This window comes from Canis lupus, chromosome 7 (assembly GCF_048164855.1).
Source record: "Canis lupus baileyi chromosome 7, mCanLup2.hap1, whole genome shotgun sequence".
Classification (NCBI taxonomy): Eukaryota; Metazoa; Chordata; class Mammalia; order Carnivora; family Canidae; genus Canis; species Canis lupus.
The window spans coordinates 52,191,202-52,216,359 of record NC_132844.1 but is presented as its reverse complement, the minus strand read 5'-3'; the positions used below and the strand labels follow the sequence as shown (position 1 = coordinate 52,216,359).

Here is a 25,158-nt window from a genome sequence, read left to right as displayed (position 1 = left end):
TCTTCTGGACAAAGTATATGACAGCTGTTATGAGAATTTTTTAATCAAAGAATCCATGACATTTTTCTCCTTTTATCTATTTTTGAGACCAAGAGAAACCCCAGGAGGTGATCATGATTTGATATTTAATCAAAACAAAATGAATTGCTTTGCAACTAAATATGCATAGTGAATTTGTAATGAAATTAGATTTTAAATTTTTGAGAAGTATCCTAGCCTTGTAATAGCCAGGATTTGGATTTAGGTAACACATTTCATCTCAGGAGATTGGCCCTGCATGTGCTGGGCATCCATTCCTGTTCAGTTAATCCTGAAAATCTTCTTCGCTTGCTCTAAACTTTTCTCATCCAAGGGAGGCTTCCTTGGGCTGCCAGGCTGCAGAAACTTCTTCACGGTGGGGAGATTGCTGACTCTGGTTTTCAGGGCCTGCAAGGCACAAAGACACAGACTCAGAATGGAGCCAAAGACCAGCCCCGTCATCAGCACAAGCCAGGGAATCAGAGATGTTCCTAGCAAGGACCACTGAGTCCCCTCCATCAGCACCACAGGGAGGCTGGGAAATGACACCCAGTGAGACACAAAGGTTGGAGGAAGAAAACACAGCTTAATACCATTTTCCCCCAAAGACATCTTTCTTTCAGACTCTATGCAGTTTCAGGTCCCCCTGCCTCCTTCCCTACACATAAATCCTACGGATTCATTGCTCTCATGCAACACAGGGAAGAGGAATGTGTCTGTCACATTTCGACACACATACAGTCTCCAGACAGACCATGAAGATATAGCAAAACTGCCCTGGAATGGAACCAGAAAATATAGAAAGGTAAACCATGAGACCAGGCAAAACAGTCATTCAGCACACGGAGAGAGGGAGACTCTGCCCAGAGAAACGTGATGTCTGCCATTAGGAGCAGGAGTGGAGGAAAGGAAGCAGAAGGAAGGAGACCTGCTCAGGCAGAAGTATGAAGGAAGGAGAGGGACACACCGGGATAAGGAAAACCCCAGAGAAAACGAGGACAGAATCCATAATGGAATAGGGATGTGGAGGTTGATGCTGAGCCCTGGGTCCTTCTCGTGGCAAAGACAATTTCTTCTTCACGGGGAAGCTACCACTTCAAACCCCTTGGCATGACAAGATTCTGAGCCTCGACCAGCCCCAGGAGCTAACTCTGGAGGGAGTTCCAGGGCCAAGAAGATCTGCACAATGATGGAACCTAAGTCCAACTGTTAGATCCTCAGGTGGGAAATGTGAGCCTTCCCTCCTGAAGGCTGTGAGAGAGATCACCTTCAGCAGAGGGAAGTTGGCCAGAAGGCTGGAGTCAAGCTCTTCCACATAGTAGAGAAGTTCAACCAGGTGAATGTCAGCCCTGCTCAGCTTGTTGCCAACAAGGTAGTCTTGTCCATGGCTCTTTAACACCTGGAGGATTTGAGGAATCACATCATGAGCTCAGGCACAGACAGCCTAAGACCCTCTGCTCCTCCTTGATGTCTCCAGCCCAACCTCCCCACCTCTCCTGCCTCACTGAGGGAGTGTGGGCTTCAGACCCTCTGCATTGCCCCTGACTCAGTGAAACACTGGGCCTCGGCTATTCTTTCCCCTCTCCTCAGCTGAAACCCTGGCTAATGTCTCCCTAAAACATGTGTCCACTGTCTATCTCTTTCAACTATCCTGACATATGCAACTTTTCCTAATAAAATGTTGGGGAAATTAATGAAATTTATTAAGATATTCCAATAATATGCAAATGATAACATGAAGAAAAAACCCCATGGCACCATCAACTTCAGGAAATTTTGGCAAATACCCTTTAAGGCTATGTACACATAGAAATATGGATAATTAATAGGCAAAGAACATAATACAATTTCAAATACTGTATAGTAATATACATTTTTCATTTATCTTATCATAGGGCTCACTCTGTAATTTCACAGTAGGGCTGTACTCAAATGGGATGACTGTTCAGGTCTTCATCATGTGAAGGTGCCCCAAACTCTTAGCACCACAAGGGATAGGAGGATTTCCTGATTATTATGAATTATTCCCTCCTTGAAAAGGGCAAACACACAAGCAATCAATTAACATTTGTTCAGTGATTGACAGAATGACCTACTGCCTTATAAGGATGGGTATGTCTGTGTTAACCCTTTCATTTCTATGTATGACCCCCTGTATCTCCCACAATTTTTTTTTTTTTTTGGCCCATAGTTTTTATTTAGCACAATTTCAGGTTCTTTTGATCCCAAAATGTTCTCCTCTTACCTCCCAGGAGAAACGTTAACTAAGATACCAATCTATGTCTAGTGATGGAACCTTATTTCCTTAGTTTGCATGGTTTTCCTCTTAAGTCTAAAAGCCATGTCTTCAAGGATGTCAATTATTTTTTCTTAACACCTCTCCATCTGTCTGTTCCTCTCCATCCCACTGCCCCCATCTCTGTCTAGATACATCTCATCCATTCATCCTCAAAACACTACCATATTCTCCTGAAGGGCAACTTGTCTCATGTCTCCCTACACATGTTGCCAGAGTGTCTCCTGATGCATTGCTTTCATGGCATTCTTCTTAGATCAAAGCCCCTGCATGGTGCTCTGAAAGATCTATTTCAATCTCCAGTGTGGCTCTCAGAGCCTTCAACAGTCCAAGCTCTGACTGTGACCATAGAAGTCTGCCAGACAGAGAATTCTAGATTGGGTTCCTATTAGTTGAAGTCTTGCTGGAAAACTAAAACTTGGGTATAACTGGTACAATTCTTCCTCACAGTCAGTTTTTTATAAGATGCCTTGAGAGTCATACTCATGCTGCCTTAGTATTCAGGAAGGCCTCTGAAGCGACAATCAATGCCTGAGCAATGCCAGGCACCATCTTTCTTTTTTTTTTTTTTTTTTTATTTATTTATGATAGTCACAGAGAGAGAGAGAGAGAGGCAGAGACATAGGCAGAGGGAGAAGCAGGCTCCATGCACCAGGAGCCTGATGTGGGATTCGATCCCGGGTTTCCAGGATCGCGCCCTGGGCCAAAGGCAGGCGCCAAACCGCTGCGCCTCCCAGGGATCCCACCATCTTTCTTTGTGCTCTAAGTCCACAGCCCCAAAGTACCCAACAGTCCACTTACTTTTTCAAACACGGGGAGATAACGATCTGTTGTTCTCTCTCTGATCAGAGTAATCTTGGCATCTTTTTGATCAGGTGGGCATAGAGGCAAAACCATGATCATTTCATTCAAATCTACTATACCTTCTGTGTACATATCTATCCTAAAAGACAAAGTGGGCAAATTGTCAAATGTCTTCTGCCTTGATTTTATTTTATTTTATTTTATTTTATTTTATTTTATTTTATTATTATTATTATTTTTTTAAAGATTCCATTTATCTAGTCACCAGAGACACACACAGAGAGAGAGGCAGAGACACAGGTAGAGGGAGAAGCAGGCTGCATTCAGGGAGCCCAATGTGGGACTCAATCCTGGGTCTCCAGGATCACTCCCTGGGTCTCCAGGATCACGCCCTGGGCCGAAGGCGGCACTAAACTGCTGAACCACCGGGGCTGCCCCTGCCTTGATTTTATAGCTGAAAAAATGTACAAGAACAGGCATCAGGAAGTGGTAAAGTAGTTCAGCTCCCACCACATGCATTTTTATATGCAGGCATCCAGCTCTGATTTTTACTCGATTTGAACATTTCATTCAAGAACAACCTATCAAGGTAGGTTTATGTCTAAAATTCTCTTTATATGCATGACCAAAAAGAGGGACAGAGAACATTGGTGACTTGTCCAGAGTCACAAAGGAATTGGTGCAATCCTGTAAGTACCCCTAGGACCGTACCCAGGACTTGCCATATCTGTGGTGACGTGTTCTGTGCACAAATGTAGTGTGACTCGTGTGGCTAAGACCTGCCATCTAAGTGATCTCTAGAGAGAGTCCCTGGCACAGCCATCCCAGTCATGGTGCCTTCCTCTCTTGTCCTGTTACATCACCCAGGCCCATTTATACCAAACATCGGCAGGTTTTCCGATTATTTTCCACAACCTGTCCCCATGTAGTTGCCCAACCCTGGCTTTGTTTGCATTTCTCAAGTCTTCATCTAAAATGTCCCCTAAGAGACACCTGGGTGGCTCAGTGGTTGAGCATCTGCCTTTGGCTTCGGGTGTGATCCTGGAGTTCTGGGATCGAGTCCCACATTTGGCTCCCTGCAAGGAGCCTGCTTCTCCCTATGCCTATGTCTCTGCCTTTTCTCTGTGTCTTCATGAATAAATAAATAAAATCTAAAAATAAATTTAAAAATAAAAAAAGTAAAGAAAAGAAAAGAAAAGAAAAGAAAATATCCCCTAAAAGGGTGAAAATCTTTGTACATTGCAACTAGTACATACTCTAGGAGATTTGGTTTTATAGTTCCAAACTGGACTTCCTATAATAGTTTTTAAAATAAAATCTTTATTAATACATAATTCACATACCATAATGTATAAACTTCTCAAGTGTACAAGTTTGTGATTTTTAGTAAAGACAGACAATTTGGGAAGCCAGGGTGGCTCCGCAGTTTAGCGCTGCCTTCGGCCCAGGGCGTGATCCTGGAGACCTGGGATCAAGTCCCACGTCAAGCTCCCTGCATGGAGCCTGCTGCTCCCTCTGCCTGTGTCTCTGCCTCTCTTCTCTGTGTGTCTTTTGAATAAATAAATAAAATCTTTAAAAAAAAAAAAGACACACAATTCTGTACCATCACCATACTCTAATTACAGAATATTTTCATATATCCAAAAGAAATGCTGTATGCTTCTATACTCATTCCAATTTCTTCCCTCCACAACCCCTGGCAACCTCTAAACTACTTTCTGTTTCTATATATTTGAATGTTCTGGATATTTCATACAAATAGAATCATACAATCTGTGCCTTTGTGTCTGGTTTATGTAACATGATGTTTGCCAGGTTTATCTGTGTTGTACTATGCATCCATACTTCGTTCCTTTTCATGGCCAAATAATATTCCATTGATGGACAGGCCAATATTCCAACCATGCACATTCATGTCATTTCTACTGTTTGAGCATTAAGAACAACACTGCTATTACCATTTGAAGTTTTCTTTGTTTTTTTTTTTAATTTTATTAATTTATTCATGAGAGACATAGAGAAAGAAGCAGAGACACAGGCAGAGGGAGAAGCAGGCTCCCCATGGGGAGCCTGATGTGGGACTCAATCCCAGGACTCCAGGATCACGCTCTGAGCCAAAGGCAGATGCTCAACCACTGAGCCACCCAGGCATCCCATGCTATAATCATTTGCATAAAAGATCTAGTGTGGATATATTTTCAATTATCTTATTTGTATACTAGTAATGGAGTTGCTGGCATATGGTGACTCTGTGTGTAACTTTTTGAGTAACAGCACCTTCTGAGATTTAAATTTCAATCTTGTGGTCCCATCACAACAGAGAAGAGAACCCATAGATATGGTTGTAGTGACTAAAATCTAGCTACTTCAGTCCTGTATCAAAATGGTCAAGATAACCTTGGCATCTGGACAACAAGGCTGTGCTAACCCTTGTCAAGTGGCTAGTCTATATAACAGGCTGATAAGTGAAGTTCTTGGTCATCATTCTTATAATTTAAGAACCTTTAGAATCAGCTCCTTTGGATCCTTCTGTTCCCCAGCCTTATCTGCTAGACACTCAGACACATTGTCCTTTGTCTCTAGCTGTTGACTAGTATCTAGCTCCTAAAGGCCTGAGTACCTGGAGTGATGATTCCACCATCTTTCTGACTTTATAGTTCATCAGCATTCAGAAAACTGTGTCACCACATGTGCTCTATCCATGGACTGCTTCCTCTTCTGTAACCCCACTTGATGAATCCACTTCAAGTAGAATCCCTCATCCTCACAGCTCTCTGTGGTGTTGGACCTTAATCTATACCACTAAGTCCTATGGCACTACTGCCCATGATCTTCCTGACAGTCCTGCTCACCCAAGGAAGAAACCAAGTTTTCACATTAATCATTCATGAAAGAGCAGAAAAAATACCGTACAGAGCTCTCTCCTTTATGTCTTTCCCATAGAGGTTGTATTTGGTGGCAATGTAGTTGAGAATGGCTCTGGTCTGTACCAGCTTCATTCCATCAATTTCCACCATTGGCACTTGCTGGAACATCAGACTTCCATCTTTTAAAGGAGAAAAGAAGAAGTAGAGTGAAATGTTTTATGGATCATTACTCTTTTAGCATGAAAAAACATTTGTTGCCATGACCTAAGATATAAAAGGAAACAAAAAATTATTGTCTGGTCACATTTCAACAAAACAGCATTTTGCTTTCAGCTTCCTATAATCCTCTTTGCTCAATCTGCCTCTTACTTTTCACCTATTATTTCATTTATCTTTTTATTTCCCATGTAGATACATGGTAGGTTTCTGTGTTTTTTGCAGTTGCTTTACTTTCATGGATGTTTTAGGAAATTTTGAGAGGCCACCATGACATGCATTTCAAATGAGAAGTCCTTTGGAACTTATGCCATTAGGGCCAATGCTAAAAGAGATTTTTATGTAGGGTGTTTTATGTCCTCTTCCAATTCTCCTAGTGGACAGTTTATGCAGGGTAGGCCCTGTTTTCTTGAGTATGCTGATGTTTGTAGTGTTGGACCTTGTTCTTCATCTCCCTCTTCATATTGTCACCTGGACTTTCAACTAATCCATCATCTCATTCTCTGAGTCTATAACATTGCTGAGTATTCCCTTGTCAACCCTACCAGAGAAAAGAACTCATAGAAACTGCTGGCCTATTTCTACTTTTTTGTTCAACTGCATGTGTTTGAGAGTCCTTGGATGGGCAGGCGATGTGAGATCCTGAATGGACCCAGCTCACTCGGGATACAAAAAAGCTAGCGAGAGCAAAGAGAGGGCATTCATAGGGAAGGGGGCATGGTTTTTTTTAGCAGATACTCAGAGTTCAAGCCCTTCCTAGCCCTGAGTGAGATGGAAGACCTGCCCAAGGAGACCCCCTTACATTGGAGCCACTTTTCTTCCTTTTCACCACTCCCAATTCCCATCACATTCACACATAAGTGTTAAAACCTCAACTTATGACTTCTACCCATACCCTCATCCAAGGAATTAGATTCTTGGTCTTACCATTTTTTAATTTATCCAAGTCTTCTGGAGTATTTATAAATTTCTCTTCAAACTGGAAAGCAGAAACAGTGAATTAGTTACACCTACAATACCAACATTGCTTCTTTAAAATCAGCTAAGATCAGGATACCTGGGTAACTCAGCAGTTGAGCATCTGCCTTTGGCTCAGTTTGTGATTCCGGGGTCCTGGGATTGAGTCCTGCATCAAGCTCTGTCTATGTTTCCGCCTCTCTGTCTCTCATGAATAAATAAATAAAATCTTTAATAAAAAAATAAAATCATCTAAGATCAAGTTTCATGTTTCTAATTTTTGCCCACAGGCCATAAATGATATTTTGTTGTTTGCTTAAATCCAAATCCAAATAATACCTAGACATTGTGGTTAATTTCCTTAAGTTATTTAATTGTTTATGTTCTTTGATGAGAGGAAATTTTAATAATGTATTAGGTCAAGTCTGTTCATCTCTTTTTTTAAAAGATTTTATTTATTTATTTGAGAGAGTGAGAGAGAGAGAAAGCATGAGCAGGGAGAGAGGCAGAGTGAGAGGGAAAAGAAGACTCTCTACTGATCAGAGAGCCTGATGTGGGGCTCCATCCCGGAACCTGAGATCATGACCTGAGCCAAAGGCAGAAGCTTAACCAACTGAGCCACCCAGGCACCCCAAATCTGTTCATCTCTCTCTGTCTTTAATTTTTACTTATTCATTTGAGACAGAGAGAGAAAAAGAGAGCATGAGTAGCGGGGGAGAGGCAGAGGGAAATGGAGAAGCAAACTCCCCGCTGAGTGAGGAGCCCAATGTGGGGCTCAATCCTGGGACCTGGACTCAGGTCATGACCTGAGCTGAAGGGAGATGCTTAACCATCTGAGCAACCCAGATGCTCCTGTTCATCTTTAAATAGCTGACTTTTTTTTTTCTTTTTTTTAGAGAGAGCATGAGTGTGGGGTGAGAGGTTGGCAGAGGGTAAGGGAGAGAGAATCCCAAGCAGACTCCACACCCAGTGCAGAGCCCAATGCAGGATTTAGTCTTATGACCCTGAGTTCATGACCTAAGCCAAAATCAAGAGTTGGACACTTGACTAATCCACCCAGGCACCCCAAACTGACAATTTTTTTAATGCAAAACTCTTGACAGTTCATTTAATAAGAAAATTCTTTTAGTTTATGTGAGAAAAGTACTTTGATAGAGTCAATTTGAGATCCAACTTAAGACGAGAACTCAGATCTAACCTCTACTCCAGCTGAAGCCAGGAGCCACCGGATGGACTCCATTCTGCCTCGTCCATTGAAGTAGTGAAGCTTGGGCTTCCCCGCCATGGTAGTCTCTGGATTTCTTTAAATATGAATCAAAGAACAAATGAATGAATGAATGAACATATGAACGATACCACAGAAGAAAAATGTACTTTTTGATATAGGGTCAAATAGTACCGACAATGCTAAAGGAGTATCTGCCTTCTTCAGGACAGAATTGGAAGAGTCCCTAGCATGTCTTTCACGGCCAAAATCATCATCCATCAGTAGCCAACCATGGGAAATTGTTCCAAATCATGCCCATGTCTCCACTGGGTAAAATCTGTTTGTCTTGGCAGGCTAATAGGTGGGAGTGTATGATAAGGATGTAAGTATGGGTATTAGCAGGACAGGGAAGGATTAGAGAATTAATATTTATTGAAAATCTCCTAATGATCATGACCCAGTGTTAGTCCCTTTGGATATATTATTTCTTTAATCTTCATAACAACTCTATCAACTAGTTATTATCATATCATATTATATCATATCATATCAGCTAATGAGAACAAGGTTCAGAGGTGAAAAGATGGGTCCACAGTCAATCTTTAGTTAGTGATGGACATAGAAACCCACACCTAGGACTAAAAAGAGTAGGGCTAGAATCCACACAAGTGCTGGCCCTGTGAGGGGCATTGAAACCAGAGGACTTCACTGATAAGAAAGGGAGGAGGGACAGAGTTAGTCCTCCACTCCTTGGCTGTTATGCTGCTTTTGCTTAGAGCAAAAGTAGGGCTGAGACTACTTAGCTCGAAAGACCCTAGTTCTTTCCATAGACACAGGATATTAATTCTTTTCTTTTTTTGTCGGGGAAGGTGGTGGGGGATGGGAGGAGGAATTCTACAATTCACCTTTACTTGATACGCTTTATAATCTAGAAAAAGGGATATTACTGCATTAAATTTACATTAAATGGAACAGAACTAACATTTCTTCAGTGTCTGTCACACAATGGGCATTCTCACCTATTTATCTTCATTTCATCCTACAAAAATCACCTGAGGTGGCTTCTGTTATTACTGTCATCTTAAAATTGATGATACTGAGGTTTCTAGAATAACTTGCCCAAAGTAAGTGGTAGAATTGGGATTCAAACCCATTTTTATTCAAATCAAAAGCTTTATTTTCTATATTGGTATTTTTAAAATATTCATGACAATCCTTCAGTGGATTGTGAAACCCACCAATTTTTAAAATGAAGCAGAAGAAAATCGACAATATCTGCGTGCATTATGTGTAGAAACATAAACATCTTTTCATGAGGTTTTAGCTTCAAATATGTTTGTTGTGTGTATGGACGGGTGCGTGAATACACACGCATCTGATCAGTATAATGGTGAGGGATACTTTAGTTCTGCTTGGTCAACAAACTTTGAAAGCCCTTGGTCCATCCCAGCCTGCATGAGAAATGAACAAAGCATGGGGCAGCCTGGGTGGCTCAGCAGTTTAGCGCCACGTTCAGCCCAGGGCCTGATCCTGGAGACCCGGGATGGAGTCCCACGTTGGGCTCCCTGCATGGAGCCTGCTTCTCCCTCAGCCTCTCTCTCTCTCTCTCTCTCTATCTCTCATGAATGAATAAATAATAAAAATTTTTAAAAATAGAAATGAACAAAGCGGGGAATCAGATAAGGAAACTCAATGGCTTAAACAATGGATGTTCTAACATAGATATGAATAAAAACACACAGGACCCCTTAAAAGCAGGAGTCCCAAAGCCAGGTCTTAAGGAGGAACAGCTGCATATTCTGTGCAAATCTCAGGTTCTGTTTACAAAATATTAAGATTCTCTTGCAGGGATGCCTGAGTGACTCAGTGGTTGAGCATATGCCTTTGGCTCAGGGTGTGATCCTGGAGTCCCAGAAAGGAATATTGCATCAGGTTCCCCGCAGGGAGCATCCTTTTCCCTCGGCCTAAATCTCTGCCTCTCTCTCTGTGTCTCTCATGAATAAATAAATAAAATCTAAAAAAAAAAAAAGATTCTCTTGCAAAATTTTGTTGTGAAATCTGAGACAAAAGATATCTCTCTTTACCCAAGGCGTTGTGGGAAGCAAAGGCAGAAGGAAATGTAGATAAGATTAAATGTCTCTATAACCTGTAGCCCATTGATAAATACTTGAGATAGGCAGAGTATAACACTCCTCCAGGAAACTCCCAACTGTCTTACTGCTAATGCTTTGCTAGAGGGGAAAACAACTTTAGCTTGACAATAGCAAGGCCTCTGCTATCCTGTGAATCTTCTTTAGCATATGAAAGTCCTTTTGGAACATCCCTCATCTTTACTTTCCCCCAACCTCTGTGTATATAATCTGTTGCTCCTCACAATCCTGGACATCTCTTCCAGCCATGGGCCCTGTCCCAGTGCTTTAATAAAACCATCTTTTAAAAATAAATGAATATATAAAAACAAAATCACCTTTTTTGCACCAAAAAGGTTTCATTAATTCTGGGTCATCGGCTCTGGACCCCAACAACACTACTCCAAAAAACTATATCAAATGTATATATCTCTGAAAAAGTGCATGTGACTTGAATTTCAGATATCAAAATGTTTTCAACATCCACATTTTTCATGTGGGACTCAATAATTCTAACCTTTATAAAGTAAAGAATTGCTGGGGCACCTGGGTGGCTCAGTGGGTTAAGCATCTGCCTTCAGCTCATATCATGATCCCAGAGTCCTGGGGTGGAGCCCCCAGTCGAGCCCCCAGTGGAGACCCAGTCCAGTGCCCAGTCGGGCTCCCTGCTCAGTGGGGAGCTTGCTTCTCCCTCACCCTCTGCCCATCTCTCCCCCTACCTTCATGCTTTCTCTTGTGCTCTATGTATATTAAATAAATAAATAAAATCTTTAAAAAAAGAAAGAAAGAAAGAAAGAAAGAAAGAAAGAAAGAAAGAAAGAAAGAAAAAGAAAGGAAAGAACAGTATGTTTCCAAACTGAAGTCTTACTGTCTTGTAACTGGAGATTTTGTTTATTGTACTTTCTTATCATGGGGACTGGAGGTGTGTGTGACTCAGCAGAATGAAAAGGAGAATGGAGCTTATACTAAGTGTGTTAAAGTACAGATCACAGGGCTGTGATAAAAGCCCTCACACTGCCTTACCTATTGACTGAGGGTCAGGATACAAAAGGAAATAATGTTTGTCTTAATAATATTTTATCACTAGGCCCCCCGGATAAGCAACTTTGTTCCCCTTTTGAATGGGAGGTCACCAGAGGCCAGATGGAGACTGGGGCAAAGGGTGTCATAGAACTTTGCCTGATCGACTGAAAATGAGAACTGGAGAGACTCAATCATTGGCCATAGAGCTACACACGGATATTCCTGATTTGTGCTCTCGATCTGGTGAGTGTGATCACCCCCTAGGACAACTCGAGGAAACAGCTTCTAATGTCCTATTTTAAAGATGAGGAAATTGAAGTACAAAGAGACAAAGTACCTTTCCTACACTCACAGGTTTTTGGAACTCATCTGATTTCAAGTCCAGGGCTCTTCCAGGAAACCATGTAACACTTTGACACCTTCTATGCTTCTCTCCAAGACCCTTGTTTATTTGCTCCCATTCAGAACCCATTAGCCAACTAATGGATGGGGAAGGCAGAGGGTGAAACAGAATTCACAAGTTCCTTTCTTGTTAGCTTATTTACAGGAGCATGATAAGAAGAATATTAATAAAAGCAGACCTCGCTTTACGTTGACATCCTAAAGAACTAGGAGTAAAATGAGCACTTATATATTTTACCTGAATAAGAAAGTAGACTCATATTCCTTGAAAGGAGAATATCCTATGATAATTCCAGTAGTAGATGAAAGGAGTTATTGTCACTGGATGTGGCCCTAAATCACAGTGTGTGTGGATTAGAGAGCGAGAAGGGAGCCTTAGAGACAAATGCCAACTCCTGTGCTTCAGAGTACATAATCTCAGTCAGGTTGTTAAGTGTCTGCACATCAATTTTCTCTTCTAAAAACAGAGATAGTTACATCTACTCTTGAGGCCTGTTGAGAAGTGCAGTGAGATCGTGTACATAAAACTCATAATAGGGATCAGTAAATGCAAGTTTCCCTCTGTTCCCTGTTCCTGGGAGAAAGTGAGTCTCTGAGCACATTGGGTAGCACACATCTTTCTTCTATCTCTATCTATCTATCATCTATCAATCTATCTCTATCATCTATATCTATCTATCTATCTATCTATCTATCTATCTATCTATCTATCTAATATATCATCTATCTCATCTATCTGCCTATTTATCAATCACCTTGTGTATCTATCTATCTCTTGACCCAGAGAGCTCCAATAGGAATCAGATTTCACATGTATCCAGATGTTGTTTCACAGAGTCATATAATCATTTATTTGGCTTGTGTTGGTTAGTCAGTTTCACACGGTGACATTGACTGTGTGCTAACCCGAATTGCAGGACTTTTGATGAAGGTTCGGGGAGGTCTGGCACATCATGAAACACCACCTTTGGTAGCCTCAAGACGTCAGCAGATTTCTGGTTCTGCCCCTACCACATGCAACCCCCAGTGTCTCTCACCTCTGGTCCACCCCCACCCCAACAGCTCCCCGACCCAGGCATTCTGGAGTCTATCCTGTCTCCAGGCTCCTCCATGAGTTCCAGCCCCGTGAGTGGCATCACTAGGCAACAGCACTAGTGCAGAGTCTCACTGTCAACACTTGAAAATGATCGCTTCTCTCCAACATCCTCTTCCTTACCTGGTAATAGCTATTTCACTGAACCTCCTTTAATACTTTGTTTCTGGTTGATGTGTAATGTATTTCCTGCTTTCAAGAAGTTTCCTTCCAACTTTCTTGACTAACATCATTGAGCACTGTCCTGTACTAAGGAAACAATGGCTGCATGGGAAGGAGATAGGAGCCTTATTTGGTTCTTGCCTGAAAAGGTCTGTAGACAACTGGCAGCACACAAAGGGCCCAGTAGTGACTCCGATTTAATTGGTCCCACCCCCCAAATCATGATTCTCTTGGCCAAGCAAGCCATAGCAAGGTGAAGGCTACCAGGCTGTAAGCCAAGGATACTGAGCCTTCTGTCCAGGCTGGATTCCTCCTCCAGGGGCAGCCTGACATACTCAATCCCTCTCCACCTCTACTTATCTGCCCTCCTGCCCTTCAAAGTAGGATCATACCTCATCCTTGTCAACCCTGCTCTCTTTAGCACCTTGCAAAGTGCTTTTCCTCATTGCCATGTCAGTAGGTACTGCCATAGGTACTGTTTTCCCGTAGATTCTGTTATACCTACAGGGCTCCTGGATTGTTACAGTGATGTCACTATGCCTCTAGTCTCACCTGTACAAAACCTGTCTTTCCCCATGAATATGAACACTGCGGCAGCACATTGTTGACTCTAACATTCTGATTCCATGGGACACCTGGGTGGCTCAGCGGTTGAGCATCTGCCTTTGGCTTGGGGTGTGGTCCTGGGGTCCCAGGATCAAGTCCTGCATCAAGCTCCCTGCATGGAGCCTGCTTTTCCCTCTGCCTGTGTCTCTGTCTCTCTCATGAATAAATAAATAAAATCTTAAAAGAAAAAAAAAAAGACTTCCTGAATTTGGGAGTTTGAGAATTTATGTAAGCCAGTGATTCTTAAGTGGGGATTATTTTGCTCCCGAGCACCCTGAAGGCTAGACATTGTTGGTTTGTCAAAACCAGAAGGGAAAAAAACAAACAAACAAACAAAAGGGAGGGTGTTAACACATCAGTTGGGAAGAGATGCCTCTGATGTGGCATGAGGCCATGCTTGATGTGCCTCTACTACTAGTCATTCTGCATTTTATCTGCCTATTTTTCATCAACCTTGTTATCCTAACACACACATTTATTGTATATTTAGTTGGAAATATCTTACACTTGAAATTGCAGTTGGCTACTGTATCTATGTAGTCTTTCCAGGATAGAGAGCATGGCCATTTTGGAAAATACAGTCATGCTCCTGTTATCCATTGGCACTTATCATTCTACTCTCGGGCTGTTTGTCAATGGCACTAGGATGGAGCCTCACCCCCACACTGTACTCTTTCTAGAAGCACTGAGTGAAATGGAAAGAAACTGTGAGAATGTAAACTGTATCAACAGTATTGATGAAGTGACTATTTCTTGTAAAACTTGTAAATAAACTATCACTGTAAATATTTTAAAGGTGTGAAGTTTCCAGATTTGAGGAAATACATGTGTTAACACCATTGTCAAGCACATTCTTTAAAACTAATTAAATGTGCATTTCTATAATAAATATTTATTAATTACAACAATAAAATACCAATCCACCGGGCCGCTCCCCATAACAGAGAATAAGCCCGCCTAAAATGTCAATAGTACTAAGGTTGTGAAACACTGCTCCAGCCCTTCTCTATGTTTGCCATGAGCTGATTGAATCCTAGAGAGAGAATGGGCCTTACCAGCTATCTAGTCAGAGCCGAGATTTGGAATCTGGTTCTGCTGACATTCACACTAAATTTTTTCTATTATACTAAGTCTTAATTTTTAGTTTTCACATGCTACATAGCATTGTAGGATCATAATTCACAACTGTTGTGTGTTGACTACAATAGTTCTCCTTATCTGCATGGCTATGTTCCAAGATCCCTAGTGGATGCCTGCAACTGTTCCAAGATCCCTAGTGGATGCCTGCAACCAGGAGAGTACCAAACCCTATATATACTATGATTTGTCTATACATACATACATACCTATGATGAGGTTTAATTCATAAATTAGGCACAGTAGGAAGTTATCAACAATGACTAATAATAAAATAGAACAATTATAAAAATAGGCTGTAATAAAAGTGATGTGCATTTATAACATGAATATTTTTCTTTCTGGAATTTTCCATTTAATATTTTCAGACTGTAGTCACCATGGGTAACTGAAACTACAGAAAGCAAAACCACACATTAGGGGAACCTCCATACCTACAGAGAAAGTAAGGCTGGCACAAACACCTACACTCTCTCTTGCACTGGCCATAGTCTCAGATTGCTGAAATGGTTTCATTCTTTTTCCCCTCATATCATTAATTCTTTTCTATCTAAATTCTCCTGCCCTAGTTTTCAAATCTCTTCATTTTTACATTTCTGTAAAGCAATGTATCCAACAGCATTGAATTTATCTAACAGCAATTGAATAAACAACTCTTGATCTGTCCCTTAAACACACCAAGAATGCACAATGTGAGTATGAAATAGATTTTTCCTGGGGCTAAGGACACATTTTAAAGTAGTTTTCTGGTGACCTAGAGATGACGATGTGAGGCAATGTCTAAAGATTTATGAAAGCAGTACTTACCTCACTAAAGTCTCTCTCCCACGAGGCTCAGCAGCTCCGTGCCAACCCCTTATGCGTTTATAAGCTCTTTGACAGTAAGTAATGCCTCCTCTCTGACTAGGGGCCAATAGAGTTCAGTGAAAGAAAAGTCACTCCCACAGTGTTCAGGGCCTTGGCTCCTAAGCTAGATTAGAAGGAAATGACAAGTCATCATCCTCTTATGAAATAACTAGTTAATATGTTCCTTTTCAAGGTTGGCAATTAAAAGATTAAACAAACAATTTCAGACTGATTGGACTCTGTCAGTCGGTGAGGTATGGCTTTTGGGAGGAATTGTGAGGTTTTCACGAATTGGATGCCAGGACCAAGGATGAAAAACCCTTAACATGAGCCTAGCAGGGAGCTAATGTCAGTAAATGGAAAGCAAATCTCTGGGATACTGTTTATATTGGGTTTTAGATAAAATTCAGGGCACCCAATTAAATGTGAATTTCAGACAGATAATAAATGATTTTTTTGGTACTGGCACCAAAATAGACATACTAGATCAATGGAACAGAAGAGAGAGAGCCTAGAAACAGATTCATGATTATATGGTCAATTAATCTTCAACAAAGGAGACAAGAATACGCAGTAGGAAAAAAGAGTCTCTTCAACAAATGATGCTGGAAAAACTAGACAACAACATGCAAAAGAATGAAACTGGACCACTTTCCTACACCATACACAAAAATAAACTCAAAAGGGATTAAAGATCTAAATGTGAGACCTGAAACCATAAAAATCCTAGAAGAGAACACAGGTAATAATTTCTCGGATATCAGCCTTAGCAGCCTTTTTCTAGATATGTCTCCTCAGGCAAGGAACTATATCAAAATTTTTAAATTTGCACAAAACAGAAACAATCAACAAAATAAAAAGGCAAACTCCTGAATAGGAGATCTTTTCAAATGATCCATCTGCTATGGGGTTAATATCCAAAAATATATATATATAGAACTTATACAACTCAACACCCACAAAACAAATAATCCAATTTAAAAATGGGCAGAAAATGTGAACAGACATTTCTCCAAAGAAGACATATGGATAACTAACAGACACATGAAAAGATGCTCAATGTCACTGATCATGCGGTAAATGCAAATCAAAACCACAATAAAATATCACATCACTCCAGTCAGAATCACTAAAATCAAAAAAACAAGGAGCAACAAGTGTTGGTGAGAATGTGGAGAAAAAGGAACCCTTGTGCCCTGTTGGTAGGAATAGTATGGTGCCACCACTGTGGAAGTTGGCATGGAAGTTCCTCAAAATTTAAAATTACAAAAAAAAAATAATAATAATACAAAAAAAAATTTTAATTACAATGACCATATGATCCAAAATTCCATTACTGGTTATTTGCCCAAAGAACATGAAAACACTAATATAAAAAATATATACACCCCTATGTTTATTGCAGTATTATTTACAATAGCCAAGGTATAGAAGCAACCCAAGTGTCCATGGATAAATGAATGGATAAAAAGAATGAAGATATATATATATATATATATATATATATATATATATACACACACATATACAATGGAATATGACTCAGTCATAAAAAAAGAATGAAATCTTGCCATCTGCTACAACATGGATAGATCTAGAGGGTATAATGCTAAGTGAAGAAAGTCAATCAGAAAAGACAAATACCATATCGTTTCACTCATATGTGGAATATTAAGAGTCAGATGTTGATCTGACTGAGCCACCTATGCGTCCCAAAAACATTTTTATTGTTAGAAGAAAAATGGCTCCCTAGAAGAAACAAGAACATTTCTTTATGCTGTTACCCAGAGGGGTAGTTATTTTCCTGCGGGTATATGAGAATGTCAGATATGAGTTTCTACACTCAACTCTTTGAGAGGCTAGGCGACAAATGTTAATATGACAATTCCTACAAAGATCAAGAGAGACTACATAACCTGTTTTCCTTTGTCATTTAATTTTTAATTCAAAGAAAAAGACAAGATAGAAGAATTGAAAATCTGATTTTATATTTGATCCTAATTAAAAAGAATAAATTATACTACAATCTGCTTATGGGAGTTTTATTATTTAATTATCACTAAACCTTTGCAATGCTTTCCTGCCTCACAATAGCCAGGATTTAGATTTAGGTAACATACCTCATTGCTGGAAAACCTCAGCAGATTGGCCCTGCATGTGCTGGGCATCCATTCCTGCTTCATTTGATCCTGAAAATCTTCTTTGCTTGCTCTAAACTTTTCTCATCCAAGGGAGGCTTCCTTGGGCTGCCAGGCTGCAGAAACTTCTTCACGGTGGGGAGATTGCTGACTCTGGTTTTCAGGGCCTGCAAGGCACAAAGACACAGACTCAGAATGGAGCCAAAGACCAGCCCCATCATCAGCACAAGCCAGGGAATCAGAGATGTTCCTAGCAAGGACCACTGAGTCCCCTCCATCAGCACCACAGGGAGGCTGGGAAATGACACCCAGTGAGACACAAAGGTTGGAGGAAGAAAACACAGCTTAATACCATTTTCCCCCAAAGACATCTTTCTTTCAGACTCTATTCAGTTTCAGGTCCCCCTGCCTCCTTCCCGACACATAAATCCTACGGATTCATTGCTCTCATGCAACACAGGGAAGAGGAATGTGTCTGTCACATTTCGACACACATACAGTCTCCAGACAGACCATGAAGATATAGCAAAACTGCCCTGGAATGGAAGACAGAAAATATAGAAAGGTAAACCATGAGACCAGGCAAAACAGTCATTCAGCACACGGAGAGAGGAACAGGGAGAGAGGGAGACTCTGCCCAGAGAAATGTGATGTCTGCCATTAGGAGCAAGAGTGGAGGAAAGGAAGCAGAAGGAAGGAGACCTGCTCAGGCAGAAGTATGAAGGAAGGAGAGGGACACACCGGGATAAGGAAAACCCCAGAGAAAACGAGGCCAGAAACCATAATGGAATAGGGATGTGGAGGTTGATGTTGAGCCCTGGGTCCTTCTCGTGGCAAAGACCATTTCTTTTTCTCAGGGAAGCATCCACTTCAATCCCCTTGGCATGACAAGATTCTGAGCCTCGACCAGCCCCTAGGAGCTAACTCTGGAGAGAGTCTTGCTGGAAAACTAAAACTTGGGTATAACTGGTACAATTCTTCCTCACAGTCAGTTTTTTATAAGATGCTTTGAGAGTCATACTCATGTTGCCTTAGTATTTAGGAAGGCCTCTGAAGCAACAATCAATGCCTGAGCAATTCCAGGCACCATCTTTCTTTGTGCTCTAAGTCCACAGCCCCAAAGTACTCAATAGTCCACTTACTTTTTCAAACACGGGGAGATAATGATCTGTTGTTCTCTCTCTGATCAGGGTAATCTGATCTTTTTGATCAGGTGGGCATAGAGGCAAAATCATGATCAGTCCATTCAAATCTACCATACCTTCTGTGTACATACCTATCCTGGAAGACAAAGTGGGCAAATTGTCAAATGTCTTCTGCCTTTATTTTATTTTATTTTTTTTATTTTATTATTTTATTTCATTTTATTTTATTTATTTATTTTTTTTAAAGATTCCATTTATCTAGTCACGAGAGACACAGAGAGAGAGAAGCAGAGAGAGACACAGGCAGAGGGAGAAGCAGGCTCCATGCAGGGAGCTTGACCCGAGACTGGATCCTGGGTCTCCAAGATCAGGTCCTGGGCCGAAGGCGGCACTAAACTGCTGAACCACCGGGCTGCCCCCCGCCTTGATTTTATAGCTGAAAAATGTACAAGAACGGGCATCAGGAAGTGGCAAAGTAGTTCAAATCCCACCGAATGCATTTTTATATGCCAGTCATCCAGCTCTGATTTTTACTCGATTTGAACATTTCATTCAAGAACAACCTATCAAGGTAGATTTACGTCTAAAATTTTCATTATACCCATTACCAAAAAGAGGGACAGAGAACATTGGTGACCTGTCCAGAGTCACAAAGGAATTGGTGCAATCCTGTAAGTACCCCTAGGACCGTACCCGGGACTTGCCATATCTATGGTGACGTGTTCTGTGCACAAATGTAGTGTGACTCGTGTGGCTAAGACCTGCCATCTAAGTGATCTCTAGAGAGGGTCCCTGGCACAGCCATCCCAGTCATGGCGCCTTCCTCTCTTGTCCTGTTACACCACCCAGGCCCATTTATAACAAACATCGGCAGATTTTCCAATTATTTTCCACAACCTTGTCCACATACAGTTGCCCAACTCTGGCCTTGTTTGCATTTCTCAAGACCTCACCTAAAATATCCCCTGAAATGGCGAAATTCTTAATACAGTCACAACCAGTGCATATTATAAGGGATCTCTTTTTCTTTTGTTTCAAACCAGTTTTTCTAATCTACTTATACAAATACAAGCTCTATTGAAATATATTCATATACCATAATTTTCACCTTTAAAAATATTTTTGCAGTAGTTTTTAGGTAATTATGAAACCATCACCTTCTAATGCCAGAAGATTTTTATCACCCTAAAGACAATTCAGTACCTTTGATAGCCACTCTGTATTTCCTGGCCCCTCCAGCCCAGGCAACCACTCAACTACTTTCTGTTTCTATGGATTTGGATGTCTGGACATTTCACGTAAGTATACAAAATGTGTCCTTTTGTGTCTGGTTTCTTTGATTTGGTACATTATCAAAGCTCATCCATGTTGTAGTACACATCAGTACTTTATCTGGCTAAATCATACTCCATTGTATGGATAAAACCATCTTTTGCTCATCTATCCATTGTTGGATGGACATTTTATTTGTTCACCTTTGTGACTATTAAGAGCAATACTGCTATAAACTTTTGTCAACAAGTTCTTGGGAGGATTTTTTTCATTTTCCTGAGTGTAGATGTAGCAGAATTGCTGACATATGATAACTGTGTAATTTTTGTGTAACTGCTAACGGTTCCTTACAAGATATAAATTTCAATCATGTGGTCCCCCAGGTATTGCCATAGAGAGGAGATCCCCCAGGTATTGCCATATTGACTAAATCTGGCTGCTTTAGTCCTGTATCAAAATGTTAAAGGTAACCTTGGCATCTTGAGAACCAGCTTCTGCTAACCCTCATCAAATGGCCAGTTCATTTAACTGGCTAATATGTTAGGTTCCTGGTCATTATCTTTATAATTTCTGGAACTTGAGAACCCAAAGGATCTGCCTTTGCATGCTTCCAAGCCTTCTTCTCTAGGCCCTCAGACTCATTGTCCCTTGGCTCTAGCTGTTGGGTGTATCCAGCTCCTTTGGGCCTGAGTACCTGGAGTCATGTTTCCATGTCCTCCTGGCTTTGTAGTTCATCAGCTTTGGGAAACTCTGTCAGTATGCTCTATCCATAGACTGCACCCCCTTATGTAATCATACTCACTTGATCCCACTCCATGTTTACTCTTTCCTCACCCTCATAAGTCTCTGCTGTGCTGGACCTCAGTTATAACACCAAGACCTGCACTGCTATTGGCCATGAAACCTGTGAACACAGTTCTGCTCACTCAAGGAAGGAACTAGATTGTTCCTGTTAATCATTGATGAAAGAATAAAAAAAATACCACAGGGCTCTTTCCTTAGGTCTTTCCCATAGAGGTCTTATTTGGTAGCCCTGCAGTTGAGAACGACTGTGGTCTGCACTAGGTTCATTCCAATGATGTTCACCATTGCACTTGCTAGCACATCAGACTTCTGTCTCTTGAAAAAAGAAAAGAAAGAATGAAATGTTTTCTGGTGACACTCTTCTTGGATGGAAAACATGTTTGTTGAGATGCTGGAGATAAAAAATGAAACTAGAATTACCTGGCAAAATCTCAGCAGAATGGTATATAGTATTGAGGTTCCCAGAGTCCTTTTTTTTCCTAGCAATTGCTCTTTTACTTTCTAGCAGCTATGCCATTTATCCAACCATGTATGTATCCATGGGTACACGAGACTTAACCATCTAGGTACATGAGAAATCTTTTATCATTTTGTATCAATTTATTTATAAAATCATGGAGATTTTAGGAATATGTCTGAAGAGATTACAACAAGGCTGCCAACCAGTTGCCATTCCAAATGGGAAGTTCCAAAAGAAGTCCGTAACAGCACTCTTGCCAGTCTAAAGGTTAACCTGCTTCAAGCTAACATATATCCTTACTTGCTGATCTAAATCCCTGGATCTGTAGAAGACAGATCACTGTCCTTGAGGACGGAAAGACCAGAGCTTTCCTGAGCTGCAGAGGCCAGTAAGTCTCTTTGCAGCTGCCTTGGCTTTCTGATTAGCCTAGCAATTTTTTTTATCAAAATGTTCTCCTTTTTTTAGGTCACACAAATGATTTTAGTAACCTCCCTTTGTGTATCTCTAGACTTAGCCATCCTTTGCAGAAAGAACAGTTACTGTTGCATGTCGCAAAACTGGAACCAGACCCCCTCGCACAACCCTCAACACTGAGATAACGTTTTTATCCTGGACTCTACCTGTTATCAAGAAATGTTGCAGTCCATTGCACTCCCTTTACTGATTAACTACATTATAGTCCTTTAAAAATCCCTTTAGAAATCTCAGAGTTGGCTTTTAGACAGGAGTCCAACTTCTCCCCAGGTGGCCAGCCTCCTGAATAAAGCTCATATTCCTCTCCAATCAAAACCTATCTCCTGAGTATTGCCTTCCAAATGACAGGCAGCCGAACTTGATCTGTAACCAGTCTCATAATGTTCATGACACTTAAGGCAGATTATGAGAGATATTTCTATGTAGGGGTCTCTTTCTCTGCTCTTTAAAGTTTATACACATTGCTATGCATATTTCTGAAGCATAAGAACTGTTTTGAAAATAACCACAATAATATACCTAAAATTATACCTAAAAATTCACAAAAATTTTTTAATATCATCTAACATTCAAGCAAATGTCAAGTTTCTAATTCTTGTGTCATAAATATTTATAGTTTGTTGAAACACAAATCTAAATGAGGTCCACACACTGGATCAGTTGCTGTGTCTTTTGATTCCTTTAAAATTAGTTCATTAAATAAATAAATAAATAAATAAATAAATAAATAAATAAATAAAATTAGTTCATGTACTCTTTCATGGGCAAGATGACTTAAATTTCCATTCGGTCAAATCAGTCCATTTCTTTCTCAATATGTGGATATTTTTATTTAAGGGAAAACTATTCACTTACCATGTAGTGTGGAAGTCTCTTAGTTTATGAGATAAAAGTACTTTGATACAGTCAATTTAGTATCCAACTTCAGATTACTTAACTTAGAATCTACCTCCACTCCAGCTGCAGCCAGAAGCCACTGAATGGACTCCATTCTGCTTTATCTATTTAGTGAAGTTTGGGCTTCCCCATCATGATCCCATCTCCTGTTTTCCCTAAACCTAAATGGATGGATGGATGGATGATGGATGGATAACCATTGAACAAATGAAACCCAGAACTAAACTGTACTTTATGGTATGCATCCAAACAGAAGAGTGAAATGTCTGCCTTCTTCACAGTGGGGTTGGAGGAGTCTCATGAAGGGCTTTGTGCCTCAAATTCTCACCCATCAGTGGCCATCATCATGAAATTGCACCATACCAGGCTCAGGCTGCCATTTCTTCTCACTCTGAGGGCATAACCAAGGCCGCCATGATCTCACATAGGTGCTGGCCCTGGGAGCCGATGAGGGGCACTGAAATCCAAAGACCTTACTCACAGGGAGTGGAAGAAGGTAGCAGTCAGTTTCTGTTCTTTGGCTGTCATGCCGCACTTGCTCAGAAGTATTAACTGGGCCTTCATCTTCATCTGTTGCCAAAACCGTCTAAATTCTCTCCATAGAAAAGGATGCTCAACCTGTACTTAGGTGGCTCAGTCAGTTAAGCAACTGCCTTTGGCTCAGGTCATGATCGTGGGGTCCTAAAATTGAGCCCCATGTTGGCTCCCTGCTCAGTGGGTGGGGAGACTGTTTCTCCCTCTCCCTCTGCCCACTCCCTGCTCATGCTCTCTCTCTCTTTCTCTCTCTCTCAAATAAATAAATATAAATCTTAAAAAAAGAAAAGAAAAGGATACTCAATCCTTTTTTTTTTTTTCAATTGAAATTATATATTTTTCTGCTGCTGGGCAAATTTTATTTTACAATCTAAAAAAGAGGATGTTAGTGCATTACCTTTATAGTATATATAAAAGAACTAACATTTTTAGTGTCTACCACAAAATGAGCATTGTTCTCATTTTTATTCTCATTTCCTGTCCATAAAATCACTTGAGGTATATTCTATTATTTTGTTTAAAGATTTTATTTATTTGAGAGAGAGAGAATGAGCAGGAGAGGGGTAGAAGGAGAAACAGACTCCCTACTGAGCAGCGAGCCAGACCTGGGACTTCATCCCAGGACCCTGAGATCATGACTTTAGCTGAAGTCAGGCACTTAACCAACTTAGCCACTCTGGAACCCCTAGATTCTGTCATTTATCCAAGTTTACATTTGAGGATTTTGATATCTATAGAGGTTAAGTGACTAGCCTAAATTAAGTGGTGAATCTAGCATTTAAACGTACTTTTATTTGACCCTGAAGTCTTAAAGATTCTCTATATTAGTGTTTTTCCAACTGTAGGCTGTGATGCATTAGTGGACTGGGAAATCAACACAGTGGATTCTGATTAGATTTTTCAAATGCGGTATAATAGTAAACATCATAGTGTATCATGTACAATAAGGGTAAGTATCTTTTTGGTAAAATTTTAATTCTAATTACATTAATACTGTGTGTGAGTGTCCCTGGGTGACTGGATGCTCTGAATTGTTGTCAAGTGAAATATTTTGACAAGGACCAGCCAAAGATGTCTGACAGCTGTTGTTTATTCTAACACTTTCTGTATTATCGAGATTTGGGGCTGGGTAATTCTTTGTTATCAGAGGCGGTCCTCTGCGTTGGAGGATACTTACTTAGCAGTATGCCTGGCCTCCACCCATGAGATGCTAGAAGCATAGTGCGCCTCTTCCACCCTGACAAGCCAAAACAAAACCAGGGGCAAAATCAGCCATGGCTGAGAACCGGCTCTACCCCAAGCTGCTAGAGGCAGCGACACACAGATGGGAGGAGCCAGAGAGCTCCTGACACAGTGACTGGGAAAATCAGCAATGGTCTTGGGCTGATTCTATCAGTGACATGAGTACAAAAGCACAAAATCCATTACAAAGCAAGGATTCAAGTTATCTACACTTGGGGAGGGACAATTTCAGCCCCATTTTGAGTCATCAGAGCTCTGGTCAGAGAGCTTTGCAAGATTTTGTTGTCGTTGAATTTTTATTTTTTTTTTAATTTTTTTTATTATTTTTATTTTATGATAGGCACACAGTGAGAGAGAGAGAGGCAGAGACACAGGCAGAGGGAGAAGCAGGCTCCATGCACCGGGAGCCCGATGTGGGATTCGATCCCG

The 25,158-nt window shown here is 40.8% G+C and overlaps 1 protein-coding gene across 2 annotated transcripts; it reads right to left on the bottom strand.

Annotated features, from left to right (window-relative positions):
• Nucleotides 1-108: 108 nt before the first annotated feature.
• Nucleotides 109-18,064, bottom strand: LOC140636867 (glutathione S-transferase A2). Of its 2 annotated transcripts, XM_072832663.1 has the most exons (8): nucleotides 17,884-18,064; nucleotides 15,725-15,887; nucleotides 8,357-8,459; nucleotides 7,129-7,180; nucleotides 6,032-6,164; nucleotides 3,116-3,257; nucleotides 1,286-1,417; nucleotides 109-426 (listed from the first exon to the last, which is right to left on the bottom strand). In XM_072832663.1, the coding sequence occupies exons 3-8, from the start codon at nucleotides 8,441-8,443 to the stop codon at nucleotides 301-303; spliced, it is 672 nt and encodes a 223-aa protein (XP_072688764.1). In that variant the 5' UTR covers nucleotides 8,444-8,459; nucleotides 15,725-15,887; nucleotides 17,884-18,064; the 3' UTR covers nucleotides 109-300. The 2 variants fall into 2 exon arrangements, with proteins under 2 accessions (XP_072688764.1, XP_072688765.1); XM_072832664.1 differs by lacking the exons at nucleotides 8,357-8,459; nucleotides 15,725-15,887; nucleotides 17,884-18,064 and adding an exon at nucleotides 7,259-7,382.
• Between the last annotated feature and the right edge of the window lie 7,094 nt (nucleotides 18,065-25,158).

Bases quoted from the DNA above. Each gene is read 5' to 3' on its own strand.
- LOC140636867 (XM_072832663.1), bottom strand. From the start codon at position 8,443: ATGGCGGGGAAGCCCAAGCTTCACTACTTCAATGGACGAGGCAGAATG. The intron at 7,181-8,356 runs GTTAGATCTGAG...TCTGCTTTCCAG, and splicing joins TGGCTTCAGCTGGAGTAGAG to TTTGAAGAGAAATTTATAAA. The intron at 6,165-7,128 runs GTAAGACCAAGA...CTCCTTTAAAAG, and splicing joins CTTGGATAAATTAAAAAATG to ATGGAAGTCTGATGTTCCAG.